At 43.5% G+C, this 21,874-nt stretch overlaps 1 protein-coding gene across 12 annotated transcripts in view; it reads right to left on the reverse strand.

The window, feature by feature from the left end:
• MGMT (O-6-methylguanine-DNA methyltransferase) overlaps window positions 1–21,874 on the reverse strand; it is a 369,933-nt gene that overhangs the window by 308,904 nt on the left and 39,155 nt on the right. For 4 of the 12 annotated variants that reach the window (XM_078853849.1, XM_078853847.1, XM_073354042.2 and 1 more), the window contains exon 3: window positions 9,925–10,016. The exons of the other annotated variants lie outside the window; for them this stretch is intronic. In XM_078853849.1, the coding sequence (XP_078709975.1) occupies window positions 9,925–9,960 (36 nt within the window). In that variant the 5' untranslated portion in view covers window positions 9,961–10,016. The remainder of the gene's footprint in view (window positions 1–9,924; window positions 10,017–21,874) is intronic. 12 annotated transcript variants of the gene reach the window in all.

Consider the following 21,874-nt stretch of genomic DNA (forward strand, 5'->3'; position numbering starts at 1 on the left):
GACTTCCTAAGGGAACTTCAATCCATCGGTGATCTTCCTGATAACACCATCCTGGCCACTATGGATGTAGAAGCCCTCTACACCAACATTCCACACAAAGATGGACTACAAGCCGTCAAGAACACTATCCCCGATAATGTCACGGCTAACCTGGTGGCTGAACTTTGTGACTTTGTGCTTACCCGTAACTGTTTTACATTTGGGGACAATGTATACCTTCAGATCAGCGGCACTGCTATGGGTACCCGCATGGCCCCACAGTATGCCAACATTTTTATGGCTGATGTAGAACAACGCTTCCTCAGCTCTCGCCCCCTAAAGCCCCTACTCTACTTGCACTATATTGATGACATCTTCATCATCTGGACCCATGGAAAAGAAGCCCTTGAGGAATTCCACCATGATTTCAATAACTTCCATCCCACCATCAACCTCAGCCTGGTCCAGTCCACACAAGACATCCACTTCCTGGACACTACAGTGCTAATAAACAATAGTCACATAAACACCACCCTATACCGGAAACCTACTGACTGCTATTCCTACCTACATGCCTCCAGCTTTCACCCTGACCACACCACACGATCCATCATCTACAGCCAAGCTCTGTGATACAACCGCATTTGCTCCAACCCCTCAGACAGAGACAAACACCTACAAGATCTCTGTCAAGCTTTCTTACAACTACAATACCCACCTGCGGAAGTGAAGAAACAGATTGATAGAGCCAGAAGAGTTCCCAGAAGTCACCTACTACAGGACAGGCCTAACAAAGAAAATAACAGAACGCCACTAGCCGTCACCTTCAGCCCCCAACTAAAACCCCTCCAACGCATTATTAAGGATCTACAACCTATCCTAAAGGATGACCCAACACTCTCACAAATCTTGGGAGACAGGCCAGTCCTTGCCTACAGACAGCCCCGCAACCTGAAGAAAATACTCACCAACAACCACATACCACACAACAGAACCACTAACCCAGGAACTTATCCTTGCAACAAAGCCCGTTGCCAACTGTGCCCACATATCTATTCAGGGGATACCATCACAGGGCCTAATAACATCAGCCACACTATCAGAGGCTCGTTCACCTGCACATCCACCAATGTGATATATGCCATCATGTGCCAGCAATGCCCCTCTACCATGTACATTGGTCAAACTGGACAGTCTCTACGTCAAAGAATAAATGGACACAAATCAGATGTCAAGAATTATAACATTCATAAACCAGTCGGAGAACACGTCAATCTCTCTGGTCACGCAATCACAGACATGAAGGTAGCTATCTTAAAACAAAAAAACTTCAAATCCAGACTCCAGAGAGAAACTGCTGAATTGGAATTCATTTGCAAATTGGATACTATTAATTTAGGCTTAAATAGAGACTGGGAGTGGCTAAGTCATTATGCAAGGTAGCCTATTTCCCCTAGTTTTTTTCCTATTCCCCCCCCCCCGACGTTCTGGTTAAACTTGGATTTAAACTTGGAGAGTGGTCAGTTTGGATGAGCTATTGCCAGCAGGAGAGTGAGTTTGTGTGTGTGTGTGTGTCCCCCTTGGAAAAAAAAAGGGGGGGGTGAGAAAGCCTGGATTTGTGCTGGACATGGCCCACCTTGATTACTATGCACATTGTAGGGAGAGTGGTCACTTTGGATGAGCTATTACCAGCAGGAGAGTGAGTTTGTGTGTGTATGGGGGTGGGGGTGAGAGAACCTGGATTTGTGCAGGAAATGGCCCACCTTGATTATCATGCATATTGTGAAGAGTGTTGTCACTTTGGATGGGCTACTACCAGCAGGAGAGTGAGTTTGTGTGTGGGGGGGTGGAGGGTGAGAAAACCTGGATTTGTGCTGGAAATGGCCCAACTTGATGATCACTTTAGATAAGCTATTACCAGCAGGACAGTGGGGTGGGAGGAGGTATTGTTTCATGATCTCTGTGTGTATATAATGTCTGCTAGAGTTTCCACAGGATGCATCTGATGAAGTGAGCTGTAGCTCACGAAAGCTCATGCTCAAATAAATTGGTTAGTCTCTAAGGTGCCACAAGTACTCCTTTTCTTTTTGCGAATACAGACTAACATGGCTGTTACTCTGAAACCTGTCATTATAAAGGATTTATGTTGTGGATGTTAGACTTCTGTTTATAAACTTACTTGCTTTTCTATTAACTTGTTTCCTTCAAACTGAAAGAGATCTCTTTGATAATCTGTGAACTGCACTCTGTTTAACAATTGTGCTCCAGGTTGTTTCTCCTTTTATTTAGTTTGATTGTAATCCAATTAGCATTTTTATAACTCAGTTTTGCTGTTCATTTGACATTTTTTCCCGTAGGTCATCTTTTCCTACAAATAGAGGATAGGCTTGAAATTATTCACGTGGAGAGTTTCTCAAAACAAAATTATTATTCTTTGTCAAAAAGGAATATTGGGGTATAAACCGTGTATGATTCTTCATTCCCATTTGGTGGAATGGCAATATTCAGGTGCATATTATGTAAAACAACTTAACTTAATATTTATTTGTATACTATGAAATTAAAGTATTTTCTATTATTTTTCTTAATTGCTGTATGTCAGGGGTGTCCAACCTGTGGCTCCGGAGCCACATGCGGCTCTTCAGAAGTTAATATGCGGCTTGTGGTATAGGCACAGACTCCAGGGCTGGAGCCACAGGCGCCAACTTTCCGGTGTACCAGTGGGTACTCACTGCTCAAAGCGTGGCTCTACCACAGGCCCTGCCCCGACTCCATCCCTTCCGGCCCCCTCCCCTGAGCCTGCTATGCCCTGACTCCTCCCCCTCCGAGCCTCTTGCACGCCACGAAACAGCTGATCAGGAGGTGTCGATCGGGGATCTGCCAGTGGGCGGGAGGTGCTGGAAGTGCGGGGGGGGGGGGAAGCTGATTGGGGGCTGCTGACATATTACTGTGGCTCTTTGGCAATGTACATTGGTAAACTTTGGCTCCTTCTCAGGCTCAGGCTGGCCACCCCTACTGTATGTCTTTTTAAAAAAAAAACAAAAAAAACCCCTACAACATAAAAGGATTATGAATAATGTTATGGCTAGACCAAAATGACAAGATAAACTGGTGATTAACTTTTGTAGGGAAAAACATATTTGCCATCAAAAGCTTTTCCCCATTTGTATACAGGGCAAAGTATAGTTTGCAACAGGAACTCATTAACCCAAGCCATTACTCATTAACCCAAGCCACAGATGTAAATCTGTGAAGACTTCATAATAGCTTCTCAGATGACACTTCTCTTAGAACACATTAGAGTGTTTGTTAAGATTCAGTGGAATTTCAGTACTCTCTTTCAGGAAGACTCATGTAATTAGAACAGCTTCTCACTATATTCATTCTTCTCGCTATTCAGTGAATCTGAACAATGTATCCAACATACATACATACATTTGAATGTATCCAACATACATACATTTGAATGTATCCAACATACATTCAAATTTTGGGAGAAGTTAGGCTCCAGGAAAAAAAAAAGTGACTTGAAATGTGTATCTATACAGTGCCAGACTGATACTATGTGAATCTCTCTCTCCCCTTCTCTTTTTCCCACTCCATCTCCTGCTCCACTGGCTGGGCACCAAAAGAGGGGGCACTGAGAACAGATGAGCAACTAGAAGGAGTCACTGCAGGAGAAGCTTTGCTTAATTCCTGCTTTTCTGATGGATGCATAAGAAAAACTTACACTGGAGCTGAAATAAACAACAGGAGATCTCACAGAAAATCCCATGCATGTTATTTTGAAATCTGTAAATAAAAAAGGACAGAAACAATAGAGTTTCAGGCACCACAAAGGCACTTTCCAGGCCTCACCAGTGCAGTCACGTGCTAAAGTTTGAGGAAGCCTGCTCTACAGCACTCAGCTGGAACACTCTTACAACAAAAAGAACAAAATACTATAAATTACAAAACATCTAAGCAGGATTTAGAGCTGTATCTAAATTCTGAGTGCCTACATACGTATTCCCACAGAGCATTTTTCATGAACAGGTGCTTCCCCCTCCCCTTTCCTGATAGAAGAGAAGATCCAACAGAGAGAACTTGAGAACAGGGATAATTGTGTTAATAAAAGCATGAACTGTATTTGGAGATGAGCAATAGTTTGAGTCCTGTCTAGAACGTACATCAGCTGATGGTGCTGGCAATACTAACTGAGTAGTATTTCATAAGGAACACCTTGTACACGAACTAGCCACATCCAAAGCCATGCCCAAACCCTACACTATTTGTTGGTGGCACAAAAAAGGAGATTACAGTAATTGTGTAGGTGCTAAATCGGACCCCATCCTCTTTGTCCAGTGATTTAGGTGTCCATTCATTTCTACCTGAACAACATTCAACTACTTCAATTCCAATAACACAAGTAACATACCATATTGTGGCAAGTACTGCTGTGCTACAAAAAAGTAGATTTTTCAAATCAGAACTTCATATAATCCACAGTAATACTTTAAAAAATTTCCACTACTAGCAATAAATATGAAAAACAAAATTGAGTGTGTGTCAAACTATTACTTTAAGGTTACCTAAACACTCAATTTAAAAAAATCCTAACATTGGAGATTAAGATTTCTGACTACAGAAGGTATTTGGCTACTGAAATTTACTCATTTCCCTCCACTACAAATAAAATTTGCCTAACACTATACTTTTTCCCAGTTCCTATGTTAAATCTGTGATGAGAATGAATGAAAAGCCCCTTAAAAGTGCAAACCTAATAAATCTAAATAAACTGTCTTCTGTCTGTATTCTGGCTTAGGTTGATGTAAATGAATCATTTGAAGAATTTTGATTAGGTAACATATGAACTCCACCTTCACTCTCCACTATAATACTGACAAATCTGCTGTGTCAAAATCTCTCATAATTTTAAACTTTATTAGCTAGAAAAAAATTGTTCTTTAGCAAAGAAATCCTGTACAGCAAGACTCTAGAGTCCAGCTACCCAAACAAAAATGTAAGCACAGTATGTGTATATTCATATCTCATTAGACTGTTAAATGCGACATATAAAATTGGAGTACCATTGTTAGCCAACAGAATTAAGTCCTCTTTGTCACTAATAACAAATGAGTATCAAAAGGTTTTCATTGTGGAAGATTTATCGGTGAGAATATTAGGATGATTTATGACTTCATGTTCTATACAGAAGAGCCTCATTTTCCAGGCATGCTACTGTGACTTTGAAAAAGCATGTGCCCCAGTGGCATCATGCGCCTTTCAAAGGCCAAAGTTCTCTAAATTACATACCAACTCAGAGATACTATCACTAAAAATGTAGATGTGGTATTGAAATTATTAACCAGAGTTCACATGCTAAGGCATCAAACACAACAAGTTTTGTGCGCTAAATTAGGTGTCAAACTGAAACACTAGTATTGGCTTACACACAAAAATCTCCACCTTTTACTCTTTCCACAATAATTCAGTCTAAAAACCTAGCTGTAGCCAAGATTTCCAGTTCTAAAATGTACTTTCAACTTGATTAAATACTGGCAGTATTTAATTTAGCATTTATAATCCTCGATGTTACAGTAAATATTTCAAAATTATACATGTTATAATTGACTGTTCCTTCAGAAAATGAAGTTCAATTTCAGGTCAGTGACGAACTGTGTGAAGCATGGGAAGGAGCAAAAAGTAAAAATAAGTGAGCAGAAAAATCCCTGGGATCAACAGGGTTCAAAATAGTGTGGTCCAGTGCTTCCATGCTTCCCCAAATCTCTCCCCAGAGCTATGCATTTGCCAAAAATTCAACAGTGAATCTCATGAAATTTCCTGGGATCTAAATATTATAACCCTGAATTACTTTTACTGAATCTGTGAAAAGTGAAAAAGAATGCTAGGTTTACCCCTCATAACTTCTCTACACTCTTTTCTTATGAAGCCTGGAGTCCTGGCCTTGTGTACAAGGGGCAATCTGAAAACCTTTTGGACCCTGAGTTTTCACTAGGAAACTAGGCTGCTCTATTTCCATGACTTTCACGACAGTTGCACACAGCGCCAATGAATCCACGTAGCGGTGTCCTCTCCCTATTCCCTTCCCTGGGCAATACAGCTCTTTCAGGAACAATACTGCCTTTGGCTCCCTTGGCCCATGTCTATGTCATACCTCCCCTTTGTTCCAGCATTAGCTGTTGTGCAAGTTCCCTATTGGAACATCAGACAGAGTAGAAAAGGATGACATGCAGAATGCACTACCCTCCAAACCCACTAAACCTACTTCAAACCCGTTCAGCCCTAACTGCACTGTATGCCTGGGAAGGAATCGTCTGATGCTTGAGTGATAACAGACGAAGATTTTGTAGAGTCAGTGCTACCTTTTAGACTGTACCCTCTTTGGGAAATGTTTTATGATTGTACAGTGCCTAGAACAATAGGCACGGTCATAATGGGACAATAGGACACCAACCTGTTGTAGTTTCTAGGCACTACTATAATATTACACAACAATAAAACCACCTCTGAGCCACAACCCCCAATCCAGTTCTTTCTGGTTTTATCCCCTTTGTCCCCTTTAGGTAAGGATGATAACTCTATTTGAAATATTTCAGTAACATAACACCTAAAAGTACTTTTACTAAGCAACTTGCTACACATTCTTATATTTCTTCTGCATATGCTCCCACCCCTCACTACCTATGTTAAAGACATGGCTGCAGAACATTATAATCCACAAATAAAACAATAAATTTAGTATCTCAGCATAAATAAGTGGAGTTTCCACCGTCCTATGAACAAAATCAACATACAAATATATTTAGCCCAAACTTACTCTCTTCCTGGGATTTGACTTTTATTGATAACTCACACAAAAACAAAACTTTAGCCTGGGTTGTCTGAAAAACCAAAGCATTAGCCACTCCTTCTAAATTCCTCCTGAAAATTCACCTCTTCTCTAATCACAGACTCATAGAATATCAGGGTTGGAAGGGACCTCAGGAGATCATCTAGTCCAACCCCCTGCTCAAAGCAGGGCCAATCCCCAATTTTTGCCCCAGATCCCTAAATGGACCCTCAAGGATTGAAACTCACAACCTTGGGTTTAGCTGGCCAATGCTCAAACCACTGAGCTATCCCTCCCCCTCAAATGCCTACAGTAAACAGCAACTTGATAATGGCCAGGCATGCAGTGAATTGTGATTAGAACTCCTGACTGGTTAAGAATTGTGCATATCCTATTATTTTTGTTACCCTATCTCCCTTACCCCCCAATTCTTCCCTGTCCGTTATCTCATCCACCATTTTGTCATTTAGACTGTACACTCATTGGGCCAGGGGATATATTTTAAATATTTATATAGCAGAATGAGGCTCTGGCTTGTTTGGCCTCTGGGTGTTACCACAATAAAAAGGTTTAACAATAATTCTCTTCCCAAAACTGACTGCCTTAACTACACAGTAGGATTCTTGAGGGCTTTCCTAAACTTCACGTCCCTCTGCCCAGTGAGAAACTCTTTACTTCCTAATATCCAGCTTGCGTTACACAGCCACTTTCTACAAAAAATCCCCTTCAGGGAACCAACACTTGTCTAAAAGCTGTGTCAACTAAGAAACCCTGCCAACCACAATCTAACATACCTTTCCCCTCAAAAAGCTCACGGATATCAGTGTCTATCACTGTGCAGCAAACCCTGGACCCAATTCCTAAAGTTCTACGCTGCTGCCAAAAGACCCAGTCTCCTCACTATCTGAAGTAACTCTTGTGCCTTACATGGGGACTATGAGTACTCCATGAAATCTAGGAGTTACAACACTGTAACACCCGCCACTCCCAAAGGTAGTAACAAAGAAATCCTCCACTCAGTCAACTCATCTGACTCTATCACCCTTGTCAACATGCTTGTTGACACCCTCAAAGAACTCTAATAGACTGGTGAGGCATGATTTCCCTTCACAAAATCCAAACAGAAGCATACACAGAAATACATAACAGAGCTAGTGGCTTTTCTTGTACACTTCCATGACTCAGAACTTCCTGCAAAGGTTCCCTTGTTGTCAAGCCCCTTTAGTTTCCTCTATGAAAACTCCACTGTCTACCAAACTGTTCCTGTGAATTAGGATGCAACCAGGGCAGTCTCCCTGATGGTAACACCTCCAAGTATTCCTTTGTTTGCTGCAAAATTTCTGCACACAGCTTATAGATGGCTGATCTGGCACTGGAGGACTTTGTATATTTTTATCCATTATGCCCACTAGCTACCCCATTGCCTGGATCTCTGGCTTGAGTTAATGAGTTACCTACATTAGCCACATACCCCTATCTGAACTCTTGAGAGAAAGAAACCATTTGAAACTTTTCCTGGTACTTCTCTCAAATATCTCCAATCAGTCAAAAATACCAATGCTCTCAGCCTCATAACCTGCAGCATCCAGGCCATAATAAGTCATTTGTTTTTATAGTCAAAAAGAGGGTCCAAATGAATGAACCAAACTGGGCTGGAAAAAACTTGAACTGAGTGGGTAAGCCTCTTCCTCATCACCAGAACCCTAGCTTGACAGGAAAGGGCAAGGACATGCTCCCACATTCATGAGTCTCTGAAACAGTTGCTCCATGGTAGCATTCTCTGAAGTGCTTCCAGTTCCATGTGCAGGGCCAGCAAGACAGGCATAACTGCAGAGTATCAATGTGTGGATGAAACCATGGTGTATGGAGGAGGGTTTTAAGTTTATTAGGCATCAGGGAACCTTTGGAGAAAGGAGAAGCTTATACAGGAAGGATGGGCTCCATCTAAACCAAAAAGGAACCACATTACTGAAACAAAAAATTGAAAAGTTTTTTTGAGGATTTTTTAAAACTAACAGCTGTAGAAAATCCAACAGGTATGGAAGAGCACATGGTTTGGGCAAAGACGTAGGGATGAAATTATTAATGGGGGAACGCTATGTCCTAATAAAGAGGATAGAAAGGAAGTTGGTGAAGTACAAGTAGGAGCCAGTGAGGAACAGTCACATGTAAAAGAGTTCAATTTAAATACAAAGGCAAGCAACTATTATTAATTTACAAAATGTACAAGTGCATATATACAAATCCTAGAAGTTTACATAATAAGGTGGGTGAACTAGAGTGACAGACATTAAATGAGGATATTGACATTAGGATAATAGGATATAGGATAGGATATTAGGATAAAAGAGGATTGACATTAGGATAATAGGCATCATGGAAACTTGGTGGAATGAGGATAATCAACAGGGCATAGTAATAGCAGGGTACAAGACAATAGACTTGACCGAGTAGGCTGCGCTGGAGGAGTGGAACTATAAATACAAATTTTAAAGGAATCAAATTGTACTATAGAATCTCTATAGCTAGAAATTTTGTGTTTGAATAATAAGAGCATAGCAGTAGGAATCTATTACTAACCACCTGCCTGGGATGGTGACAGTGACTGTGAAATGCTCAGGGAGATTAGAGAAGCTACAAAGGCAGAAAACGCAATAATAATGGGGGATTTCAACTATCCTCATACTGACTTGGTATATGTCACCTCACGACAGGATGCAGAGATAATAAGTCACCGGAAAGAGGTGGCAATCACCCAAGAGTTCTGAAGGAACTCAAATATGAAATTGCAGAACTACTGTGGTATGTAACCTATTGTTTAAATTAGCCTTGGCACCAGATAACTAGAGGATAGCTAATGTAACCCAATTTTTAAAAAAGATTCCAGAGGCGATCCTGGCAACTATGGCTGGTAAGCCTAACTTCACTAACAGGCAAACTGGTTGAAACTATAGTAAAGAACAGATTTAACTAACATATAGATAAACATGATATGTTGGGGGAAGAGTCAACACAGCTTTTGTAAAGGGAAATCACGCCTCATCAATCTATTAGAATTCTTTGAGGGCGTCAACAACCAAGCAGACATGAGTGAACTAGTCTATATAGTGTACCTGGACTTTCAGAAAGCCTTTAACAAGGACCCTCATCAAAGACTCTTAAGCAGTCACGGGATAAGAGGGAAGCTGCTCTCATGGATTAGTAACTGGTTAAAAGACAGGAAACAAAGGATAGGAATACATGGTCAGTTTTCAAAATGGAGAGAGGTAAATAGAGGAACCCCCCAAGGATCTGTGTTAGGACCATTCAACACATTCATAAATGATCCAGAAAAGGGAGGTAAAACATTGAGGTGGCAAAGTCTGCAGACAAAAAACGGTTACTTACCTTCTCGTAACTGTTCACGTCCATTCCACATTAGGTGTGCGCACGCCGTGTGCACAAGAGTCGGAAACTTTTTCCCTTAGTGGCTCCCGTCGGGCCGGCGGGCCCCCCGAGTGGCGCCACTGTGTCCCGCATATATACCCCTGCCAGCCCGACCCCCTCCTGTTCCTTCTTGCCGGCGACTCCGACAGATGGGTAGGAGGGTGGGTGGTGGAATGGACGTGAACACCACATCTCGAAGAACAACAGTTATGAGAAAGTAAGTAACCGTTTTTTCTTCTTTGAGTGCTTGTTCACGTCCATTCCATATTAGGTGAATTACAAGCTTACCTCTGGAGGAGGGTAGGAGTCACGGAACAACTGCTCGGAGGACTGCTCTGCCAACTGCCGCATCTTCTCTGGCCTGCTGGTTGACCGCATAGTGGATCGTGAAGGGGTGCACCGAGGACTAGGTGGCTGCTCTGCAGATCTCCTGGATCGGGACCTGTGCCAGGAATGCTGTGGGAGTTGCCTGCGCCCTGGTCGAGTGGGCCGTGACCGCTGGGGCTGGAACACCTGAGAGCTCATAGCATGCCCGGATGCAGCTTGTAATCCGAGACTAAATCCACTGACCCAAAGGCCTTTTAACACTGGAAGGCCTTTTAACCTCTCGGCCACAGCCACAAACAGCTGCGCAGATTTGCGAAAGGGCTTGGTATGCTCCAAATAGAATGCTAGCGCTCAATGCACATCCAAGGTGTGCAAGCTGCAGTGACTCAGGTCCATACAGGGTTTCGGAAAGAACACCGGCAGACAAAATGTCCTGGCCCAGACGGAATTGGGACACCACCTTAGGGAGGAACTTGGGGTGCGGCCGGAGCTGCACCTTGTCCTTGTGAAATACTGTGTATGGTGGCTCAGAGGTGAGGTCCCTCAGTTCGGACACCCTTCTGGCCCAGGTAATGGCAACTAGAAACTCCACCTTCCAGGAAAGGTGGAGGAAGAACAGGTAGCGAGGGGCTCGAAAGGGGATCCCATGAGTTTAGAAAGGACCAGGTTAAGGTTCCATGGAGGGACTGGTGGGCGGGAGTATGGGAACACCCTCTCCAACCCTTTAAGGAACTGCCCCACCATTGGGTGGAAAAACACCGAGCCCCCCGAGAACCCCGGATTGAAGGCAGAGATGGCCGCCAGGTGCACTCTGAGTGAGGACAGGGCTAGCCCTTGCTGCTTGTGGTGCAGGAGGTACTCCAGAACGGCCTGCACTGGGGCCTGGCCCGGCCACACCTGTCGGGGTTCACACAAACACGAGAACCTTTTCCACTTGGCCATATAGCCCTGGTAGAGGGCTTTCTACTGCCAAGCAGAATCTGCTACACAGGAAGGGAGCACTGGCTCTCCAGGGCGTTTAGCCACAGAGCCTCCACGCAGTCAGGTACAGTGACTGCAGGTCAGGGTGGAGAAGCCGCCCACCGTCCTGCGTAATGAGGTCCCGGTGTAGGGGCAGGACTCCTGGGGCGTCCACCAACAGCTCTAGGAGCGATGTGTACAAGTGTTGGCGGGCCCAGGCTGGGGCGATGAGGATCACCGCCGCCCTATCCCTGGAGAGCGGGGGGAAGGCATACATTAAGCCCCCTCTCCACGGGATTGCAAACACATCTGCGAGTGAGCCCAGGCTGCGGCCCTGGAATGAGCAGAAACGTGGGCACTGGGCATTGGCCCTGGTGGCAAACAGATCTACCCGGGGAAACCCTCACCTGCGGAAGAGCGAAAGCACGACATTCACCCTGAGAGTCCACTCATGCATGCGGTATGACCTGCTGAGGGAGTCCGCAGCTCGTTCCTCACCCCCGGGAGATAGGACGCCTCGAGGTGAATTGAGTGGGCTATGCAAAGGTCCCAGAGGCAGAGAGCCTCCCAACAGAGTGGCGAGGAACGAGCCCCGCCCTGCTTGTTTATATAAAACATGGCAGTAGTGTCGTCTGTCAGAACTGTCACGCTGTGACCACTCAGAGTGGCGTGAAAGGTCTGGCAGGCAAGACAAAACGCCCTGAGCTCCTTCACATTGATATGGAGTGACTGCTCTGCCTCGGACCACAACCCCTGCATCATGAGGACCCCCAGGTGAGCCCCCCATCCGTGGTCTGACACGTCCGTCATCAGCGTCAGGTCCGGAAGTGGAGCGGCAAAGGGGATGCCTTCGCAAACCACTGGCTGGGACTGCCACCACAGCAGGGAGTCCAGCACATCCATTGGGGCCGTCACTACCAAGTCTGGGGGTCACTGCCTGGGTGGTACACCCGAGCGAGCCACGCCTGCAGAGTCCTGAGTCTCAGGGGGCCCCTGGCTCAGGCCAGGGAGGGGAGTCCATGGGATGGCACCGGGCTTGGTGCCGGACTCTCCGGTCTAAGCTGGGGGATGCTGGAAGTCTGGCATCGGTGTGGGGACTGGGACCGGGACCGCTGCACCGAGTAACTTGCCCTGGATGGGGCCCCTTGGCGCTCCTGATAGGCCCGGGGGTGCAGAAGGGCCAATGGCCTGGCAGCCACCATTGAGGTTGCCAGCTCCCCTGAGGGTCCCTGCTGTCCGGGTCCCGGTGCGGGTAGCTATAGCAGCCGGAGTTGGCGCCGGACTGCGGCGACGCCAATCGCAAAGGCCATGGCGGAGGCAACAATCTGCGCTGGTGGGAGAATGAGCAACTCCTGGCTGAGTGGGACCCGGAGCGGTACCGGAACCCCCGGGACCAGGACTGGGGCCAGCATTCCCTGGACCGGGACCATCTGCGGGAGACCTCTGGTGCGGGACCGTCTCGACTCCTCCCGGTGCCGGTCTCTGGGCGGTGCGCCCTTCCTGGCGCTTCTTCGTGCTGACCGGCTTCCGGTGCCGCAACCTCCTTCTGGGCCGCTGGCAAGTGCGAGTCTGCGGAGTCGGAGCTTGACAGGGACCAACTCTGGGAGTGGTGCTGAGACGGTATCTTTGAGCAGCACACCATTTCTGGCTTACCCCTCGACAGCGCTCGAGGCATGGGTGCTGGAGGGTTGTCCCCATACGGGAGGGGACTCGCTGCCGCCAACTCGATGAGGTCCTTTGTGGCCTCAAAGGTGCCAGGTGTAGAGGGCTCATCCATTACGCCCTCGAGCCCATCGTCCACACTGAGCTCACTTAGGTCTGGGCTCGGTGGGGCTTGTGCTGCTGGGACTGCCTGCGTCAGCGCCGGTACCGCGGCCTTCCCCTTCTTGTCAGTGCTCGGTGCCTTGGGAGGCGCCAGCCTCCTGTGCGGGGAACGACCACGCCTTCCTTTAGGCTGTGCCGGGGGCCGCACCAAGGAGGACGATCAGTGCTGGGGCCTAGCCTGGCACTCTGGGGCTGACAGTTTACGGTGCTTCGCCGGTGCCAGGTCTCCCAATGGCTCTGGGGCACTATGCACCGAGGAAGCCTGAGCCAACATTGGGCACTCCGGGCCCGGCGGCTGCAATGCGGCCTCCATCAACAGTTGCTTTAGGCGAAAGTCTCTTTCTTTCCTTGTCCTTGGCTTGAACGCTTTGCAAATCCTACATCTTTCAGTTTGATGTCTGTCCCCCAGGCAATGTAGACACGAGTAGTGCGGGTCGCTAACTGGCATAGGTTTGCAGCATGTGGCGCAAGCCTTGAAGCCGTGGGCCTGCGGCATGCCCCACAGCCCAGGGCCGGGGCTGGTGGCCTCCAAGCACCTAATCACTTACGTGTTCACAATCTATATGTAAACGAACTGATAACAGCTACTCTAAAGGCTAAGGGACTGCTCTTCTACAAGAGAGAGAGGTTGTTCCAACGCCGCGGACGGTAAGAAGGAACTGGAGGGGGTCGGGCCGGTGGGGGTATGCGGGGTGCAGTGGTGCCACTCGGGGGGCCCACCGGGAGCTGCTAAGGGAAAAAGTTTCCGACGCTCATGCACGCGCACACCTAATGTAGAACGGACGTGAACAAGCACTCGAAGAATACAAAATTACTCAAGATGGTTAAGTCCAATGTTGACTGAGAAGAGCTAAACTGGGTAACAGAGTGACAAAGTGACAGAGGAAATTCAATGAAATGCAAAGTAATGCACACCGAAAAACATTCCCAACTACCTAGACAAAATGATAGGGTCTAAATTAGCTGTTACTACTCAAGAAACAGATTATGGATAGCTCTTTAAAAATATCTGCTCACTGTGTACCAGTAGTCAAAAAAGCTAACAGAATTTTAGGAATCATTAGGAAAAGGATAGATATTAAAACAGAATAGATCATAACACCACTATATAAATCCATGGTATGCCCAGATCCTGAATACTGTGCAGTTCTGGTTGTCCCATTTAAAAAAAAAAGACATTAGAATTGGAAAAAGGTTCAGAGAAAGGCAACAAAAATGATTAAGTGTATGGCACAGCTTCCGTACAAGGAAAGATTAAAACTGTTCAGCTCAGAAAAAAATAAATGAATAAGGGGTTGGGAGATATATGATAAAGATCTATAAAATCATGAATGGTGTGGAGAAAGTGAATAGGAAAGTGCTATCTACCCCTTCACATACCACAAGAACTATGGGTTACCTAATTAAATTAATAGGCAGCAGGTTTAAAAACAAACAAAAGGATGCATTTCACACAACCCACAGTTAGTCTGGGGAACTCATTGCCAGGGCTGTTGTGAAGGCCACAAGTATAACTGGGTTCAAGAAAGAATTAGATAAATTCATGGAGGATAAGTTCATCAATGGCTATTAGCCAAGATGGTCAGGGATACAACCCCATGCATCAGGTGTCCCAAAACCACCAGCTGCCAGAAGCTGGGACTGGATGCCTGGGAACAGATCACTTGAAATTGCCTTTTTCTGTTCTTTACCTCTGAAGCATCTGGAACCGGCCACCATTAGAAAACAGGGTACAGAGCTAGATGGACCATTGTTCTGACCTAGTATGACTGTTCTTATATTCTGAAATGTTAGCTGCTGATACTGTTTGACTGTAACATAGGCCTGATGCTATTCCTTGAATTGTTGCAGTTGTTAATATTGGGCTGAAATTTGGGCTTGTTGTTATTCCCCTCCAATTGCAGCAAGGTCTGCTCCAACTGTTTTTCAATGATCACCACCTATTTTAGGAATCTTTCCTTTTTTCCCTTTGTTTAGAGGGTGTCTTAACAGCCGGTACTACATGTGAGTAGATTAAATTCCTATCTTGCTCTGACGTAACAGACACAAAGTAATTAGTCTACGAACCTCTTCTTAAGATTTTGCTTAACTGGTAGCTCAAATTAAAAAAAACCCATAAACCTCAGAGTAAACTTTCTCCCCAAAGTTAGTTATTCCTAGAGTTCCCCCGCAGAAATCTGTTCTGGACTCCAGTTCCCTCAACCCAATGTATCATTTCCATTTTCCTTATCTCCAATATGGAGTTAGTGAGCTGCACCTGTCACAAGTCAGTATAAATCAGGCAACATCTCTCTATTAGGTTCCAACACCTGCTACCATGGTTGGAAAACATTAGAACCCTGCCACCCATAATACATAGTTCTTGATCATGTTTATGCTATTTTTCAATCCCGGGGGTACTGGTGTTTACACCAATGCAGTAGGAAATGCTTCATTCTAGTCGTGATTATTTTAAAAATTCTTGGTTGGAAGGGAATCCCAGTACCACACCATGGAAATGTCTACTTCTCAATCTTCAAAAAAGAAAAAGGATACCTTCTCTAGTAACCAAAACAAATATCAATGGTTCCTCCAGAGAATTCACACTTGGATTTCTCATGCACTCCTGTTCTTATATTGAGCTAGTATCTTTAAACACACAGTGTGTTAAAAAATGTCAGCACCTGTTGCCCCAAAGAGCCTTAAATAAGCACCATAAATATCACCTGAATACATACTGCAGGGATTCTTAGCACAAAAGCTGGATTTCTGGACATATATGTCGAGAAGGACCAATATTGCTTGAGGGCAGCTTTGCTCTGACAGTAGTGATGCTGCAATGCCTCATTCAAGGTGCAATAAACAGCAAACTTTCATTTTTTCTTTCTATATAAAAATATCCTAAAGACACATCACTTCAATACTTTTACTTATTTGCATTACAAAACTAGTATATGAACTATAATCCTCAGAAGTCTCTATTGTTTCTATGACTCCATATAATATTAGTGACTTGCCAAAAAGAAATACTAAAAATTGTGTTGAGTTTTCAAAAAGAGAATCAATAAACACCCAGGGAGCTACTTCTTCATTCTAATTATAAGAAAGAAATATTGGTCCTGAATTCTTAAAATGCTGATTTTTGGAGTGTCGTAGTTTTCCCTAGCCTTCTTTTTATTGATTCTAGTTTTGTATTAAAATTAATTCAATGAAAGTTTGAAATACTGGATTTCAATTTAAGGGGAATATGTTACAGGTATCTGGAATGGTGTAGCAATTTGTTATATGATTTCAATTCTAATGCTACAGTAACTCATTCTGGTCCAGCAAGTTTTATTCCTCTCATCACAATGCTCTGTATTAATCACATCAAATTTCTTTGTGAAGGCAACAGGGATCAGCGACTGTCATAAGAAATAAAAAGTTAGGAAGAGCCTGTTTCCATCATTACAATCTCCACTATAATAAGGTCACAAGGGCAGACAAGAATTGCTGTTTACTATACAAATACCTTTCCTATTTCTAACAAATGTCATAGAGCAGCGCTTCCCAATATGTGAGCCATGGCTCCGAAGGGTTCATTCAGAGGTGTTTTTTTTTTTTTGGGGGGGGGGGGGGGGGACAGGGGAATGAATGGATATGCCCATTTTTTTTTCTAATTAAGAGTATATTAAACTAGGTTTAAAAATCACCTGCATCTTATGTTGTGCTGCTGCTGCCAAGGCTGGGAGCCTCTCTGTGCCCTCCACTCCTGCAGAGGGCATTCAGTGAAGACACTTCCTGCTGTGGCAGGCATTCAGCATGAAGTTTCTTGGCTGAAAGCACTTTGCTGGAGCAGAGGGCAAAGAGATTCCCAGTGCTGGCAGCAGAAGCACCAGTGCTAGCAGATAGCGAAAAATGGGCTGAGGGAGAGACAGGTGTGTCTTATCTTTATAATGGAATGATTTTTACCAAGTGCTAAGCCTACCTGTAATCAGCTTTTGGCTAAAGATGATGATTTTGATAAAGTTGATCAAAAAAGGAAGAAAAGTAGACAATACAATGATAGCTACATCGTGTTTGCATTATCGTCACAATAATACTGCAAAAAGTCCACAGCCACAATGTGTCATTTATTTTCAAGTGTTAGCAAATGAAAGTAGCAGGTCAGGGAAACTACAGAGACTTTTATAAACCAAGCACCTGGAATTTGGAAATAGGAGCCAATATCTTTTCTTCTGAACCAAAAAGAATTAAAGAAGCAAAAAAAGTCATGATTAGTTAAGCAGCTGTTCAAAAAGTCTTATAAGCACCTTTTGTTATGGCCAGCAAACTGCCAGATGCAAACAAGCACACATCACTGGCAAGACTCTACTTCCAGCAGCAATAGACATGTATAGAATTGTGACTGGGTAATAACCAACCATGGCACTGAAAAAAACATTTCTATGTCAAAAAATATAATCTGTAGAGCACTGATGACCTTGCAGAAAACATCCAGGACCAATCGATAAACAAGTCAATATCTTGCACTGTAACTAGATAAATCCACACACATACCCAACATGGCCCAGCTTCTGTGTTATGCGAGATTCGTCAAAGCAAGTACAATAGTTGAAGAACTTTTATTTTGCAAAGAAATCACAACCCAAGAAACCAGTGAGGAAATACTAAAGATCCAAAATAAATTCACAGTGGGCTGTGAGTATCGGACTGCCCTGATGGGGCAGCAACCATAACCAGAGAGAACAGTTGGACAATATGGGCAACGGGAACTTTCTGATTACATTAGTTTATCTGGTGTACTTATTTGGCAAACCGAATGTGCTGAATCTAGTACTTCAAGGAATACAAACATACTAGATATGAAAGAAAACTGGGGGGATTCATGAAGCAGCTTTATTTTGGAAATGTCTCATTGAAAAGAGAGTAACAGATGATATTTCCAGTGTTATCAGACTTTTAAAAATAACCAAGTGAAAGTGAGAATAATGCTATTACAGACCAATTAACTAATTTGTCTGGATTGTATTCCCATATTGATCAATGTTTTCCTGGTATTGAACATGATTCTCCACAACAGTTGACTCCATTCCAATCTTAAGTATCTCAGCTCAAGAAATTGCCAAGTGATTATACGCTGAAGACCAAGTTTTCAAATCTAGCAACCCAAGAATTCTGGTTTTCTGTTAAAGCAGAGTTACTGAGCAGCCTATCCCCATACCTTTGCAACAGAAAAATACAAGTTAAGATGATTAATATTTGCCTCAAGATAAGAAGTGCACAGTTCTGCTTTATTCCATCTTTCTCTGATGACAATCTTATCAGTGAATGGCTGAGAACTTCCTGACTCAGAGTAAGGAAGCAGCCCCATGTTGAAAAATAAGCTAGCAAGGGAAAAAAGGGGAAGCAAGAAGCCATACAAGTATCAGGGACACATGTTTCTGGTGCCTAGAGGAAGAATAAGAATAAGGATAGGGTGGAAAGGATTAAGTTCAACAAGTTAAAAATAGAGTAAAAGATGGGATGCGGGTGAGGAGAGAGAAACCCAAGAGAAGGGATATACTCTTCATCTTAGACCCCAAAGACCAGTGAGTGGTTTCACCTTTCTCTTCATGCACGTTTGGATATGTCCACTGCATACACATAAAAGTCTTTTAAATTCACTTATTATGTGAGAAAATTCATCAAGTCTCTTTCGAACTCTTCAAGGTTATAAAGCTTCTCAACTTTCCAGAACAAGAGCACCCCTTGTGATTTTGTTTCTAACACTTATGAACAACTTGTTCTTAAATATGTCAAAAACACCAACTAAGAAGTATACACAAAGTTATAAAATACACTTTATAGGAAACTTCCCTTTTGAGGTCACTTGACATACATAACACCCTAAGATTAAAATGAAAAAAAAGTTACCAAATAATACAGACCATAGAAAAAGTATCTGACATCCCAGAAAAGGAAGTAACATCAAAAGAAGAGACTTAGGCCCCAATCCATTGATTTATAGAAGTTGATCGGGCTCTTAGTAGTGAGACAATGTATCCATATCCAAACATATTTCAATATTAATATATGTATCTTCTATCTAATACATACAAACAAAACCTTACAATAAAAACACAAAGGTTGCAGTCAAGACCTCAAAAACTGGTAAATGCCAAAATTAAGGTTAGCTGTTCAAACTTGGTTTACCCTTCCACATGATGAAGTTTTCAATTATACGATCACATCCAAAAGACCTTCGCCTCATTCAATGCACAAACTCAAGTCTTTCATATTTTTTAAAATAAAACTGAAAAACCTCTGAAACATCATAATGTGGGCAGGACGACGCCCATGTGAGTCATCAGCAGAGCTGGAACCTTCACAGACCTCAACAAATTGAGCAAAGGGAATAACTTTAGTAGTAGAAGTAATGTTATCCTCTATATGGACCAATCAGTATATAAGGATGAGATAAAACCAGTGGGTTTCACTGCTATTTGCTAGACAGCGGAGGAATGTTGGAATTTTAGAACCTAGAACAGAATCCTGGATTCCCAAGGGTTTTGTTATCTAGTGGTTACAGACTCTTCTGCCCCAGTTCCTCACAGCTGTCTTTTCCTATACCCGTCCCATTTATTCCTATCCTCCAACCAATTCCTGTCTCTGCCCTGCTTTTACACACCCAAATATTATCCCACATCATGTCCCTCTTTCTGCTCCTCACCTGCATCCAAGTCTGGGTAATTTCTCCTCCTCTATTTTGCCAGAGTGCCTGCAGAGAAGCAACAGCAGCTCAGATGGGAAAGTCTTGCTTCTCAGTTCAGCTGTCCAGAAGCAGTGGCTACTGGTGGCCAAGAGAAGCAATTGCAGAAAAAGTCCTGTGCAGACTTTGGCAAAACCATTCTCAGTACAGCTGTAAGCTAGCTGCCACACTATCAAACTTCTATGAGTATGTGCAAATGATGATATATAAAATGCACTACTGTAAAAGAAATATGGTAAAGACAAAGAGCATCCTAGCCTGTGTTAACAGCCAGAGATAGATAGATAGATACCAACACCTTCAATTGCACTCTGAAGTGAGCGGATGGCCCACTTTCTGTCCTCCCTGCTTAAAATAAACAGGTGCATCCTGCAGTAGCAGAAGGCTTTGAGTAGTTTTCAAGAAGTGAGCTCATTGCATTAATTCAACCCGAGTTCAGAAAGGTTTAGATGACTCTGGTGAGGTTTATATTGGTGAGTAAAGGTCATAATCTTTGGGCCAGTCAGGCTCTTTAGGCCATACATGCCACCCAGCAATACAAGAACTGTGATGGATCCAATAAGAACTGAAAAATGCAACCACAACTGAGAGAAATAGCAGGTATTGCCCCTTGTAAAGGAAGCTGCATTTTCAGACACGGAGACAATTAACACTTTTGCTGCATTCATGAAAACAAGTAAAATAGATTTTACACAAATTATGAAAATTTATTTTTACTTGGGAGTTTTCCCCCATCTCCAGATGTAGAGATTCTTGATGATGAAATCCGCAGAAGTTCTGACTAAATCCAAAAATGACAGATGTGTCTCTAAAGTTCAAACTCTAAGTTCTCTCTGATCTACTTCCCAATCCGCCCAAACCTTCTGTCTGTTGATCTTTCATTACCCGATCTCCTCCCCCAGTATAATCAAGTGTTTGACTAATCGCCTCGCCTATTTTCAAATTTCTTACAGTTACTCTTTTCCTCAGCCTTCAAACCATACTCATCACAGAGCCCTGTATGTTTCGTTGAACAAGGACAGGTTAGGTTTTTTTGTATGTTCTTAATAAACATCACACTCAGGATTTCTATGGTTAAGAGGTGTTTCACACAGTGGGATTATACACTTCTAATCTCAAATAAGTAACAAAGATCAAAAGATTGTAGTTTGCCCAACAGACACTATCCAACATGCTCAGACTTTACCATGGATTTTAAGGAATATCATGAAGAGAAGAAACTAATTACAGTTGAAATATCCTGAATAGAATCTTTATCTGCTGATTTAGCTCAAGAGAGTAAATCCCTATATACTTGGTTATAAGAGAGAGAGATTACTGATCCCTTCCCAGCTGTTAAGGAGCAATACCTGAATATAGATTTCTTCAGGGATTCCATGATAGAAGACAAAAGTTGTGAGTAGAATGATGTCAGTTCCCAAAGGCATTCACTCATATTTATCCAGAAAGTAAGACATCTCCATAACTTTCTTTGCATTTCCTCTTGTGAATGCATACATAGACTGGAATGACGCCTTTATTAAATGACCAAAGTGGAAGAATCACAAAAACTCTGGCAGTACTAGCCTGAACCAGGAGTAAATGTGAGCAATAGTTATACAACTTCCTGATTATAGCTATGTTAACTCACTGTTCTTCCTTAAATGCAAAACTCACATTTCCAGGCCCACTGTTGTTTAACAGAGGCTGCCAAATGTGATAGCATAAGCGAGGGGTGGCCAAACTGTGGCTCATGAGCTACATGCAGCTCTTTTACCCTTAAAGAGCGGCTCACGCAGTGCCCCCTCCACCCCATTCTCCATCTACCAGATGACGGG

This window comes from Lepidochelys kempii, chromosome 7 (assembly GCF_965140285.1).
Source record: "Lepidochelys kempii isolate rLepKem1 chromosome 7, rLepKem1.hap1, whole genome shotgun sequence".
NCBI lineage: Eukaryota > Metazoa > Chordata > Testudines > Cheloniidae > Lepidochelys > Lepidochelys kempii.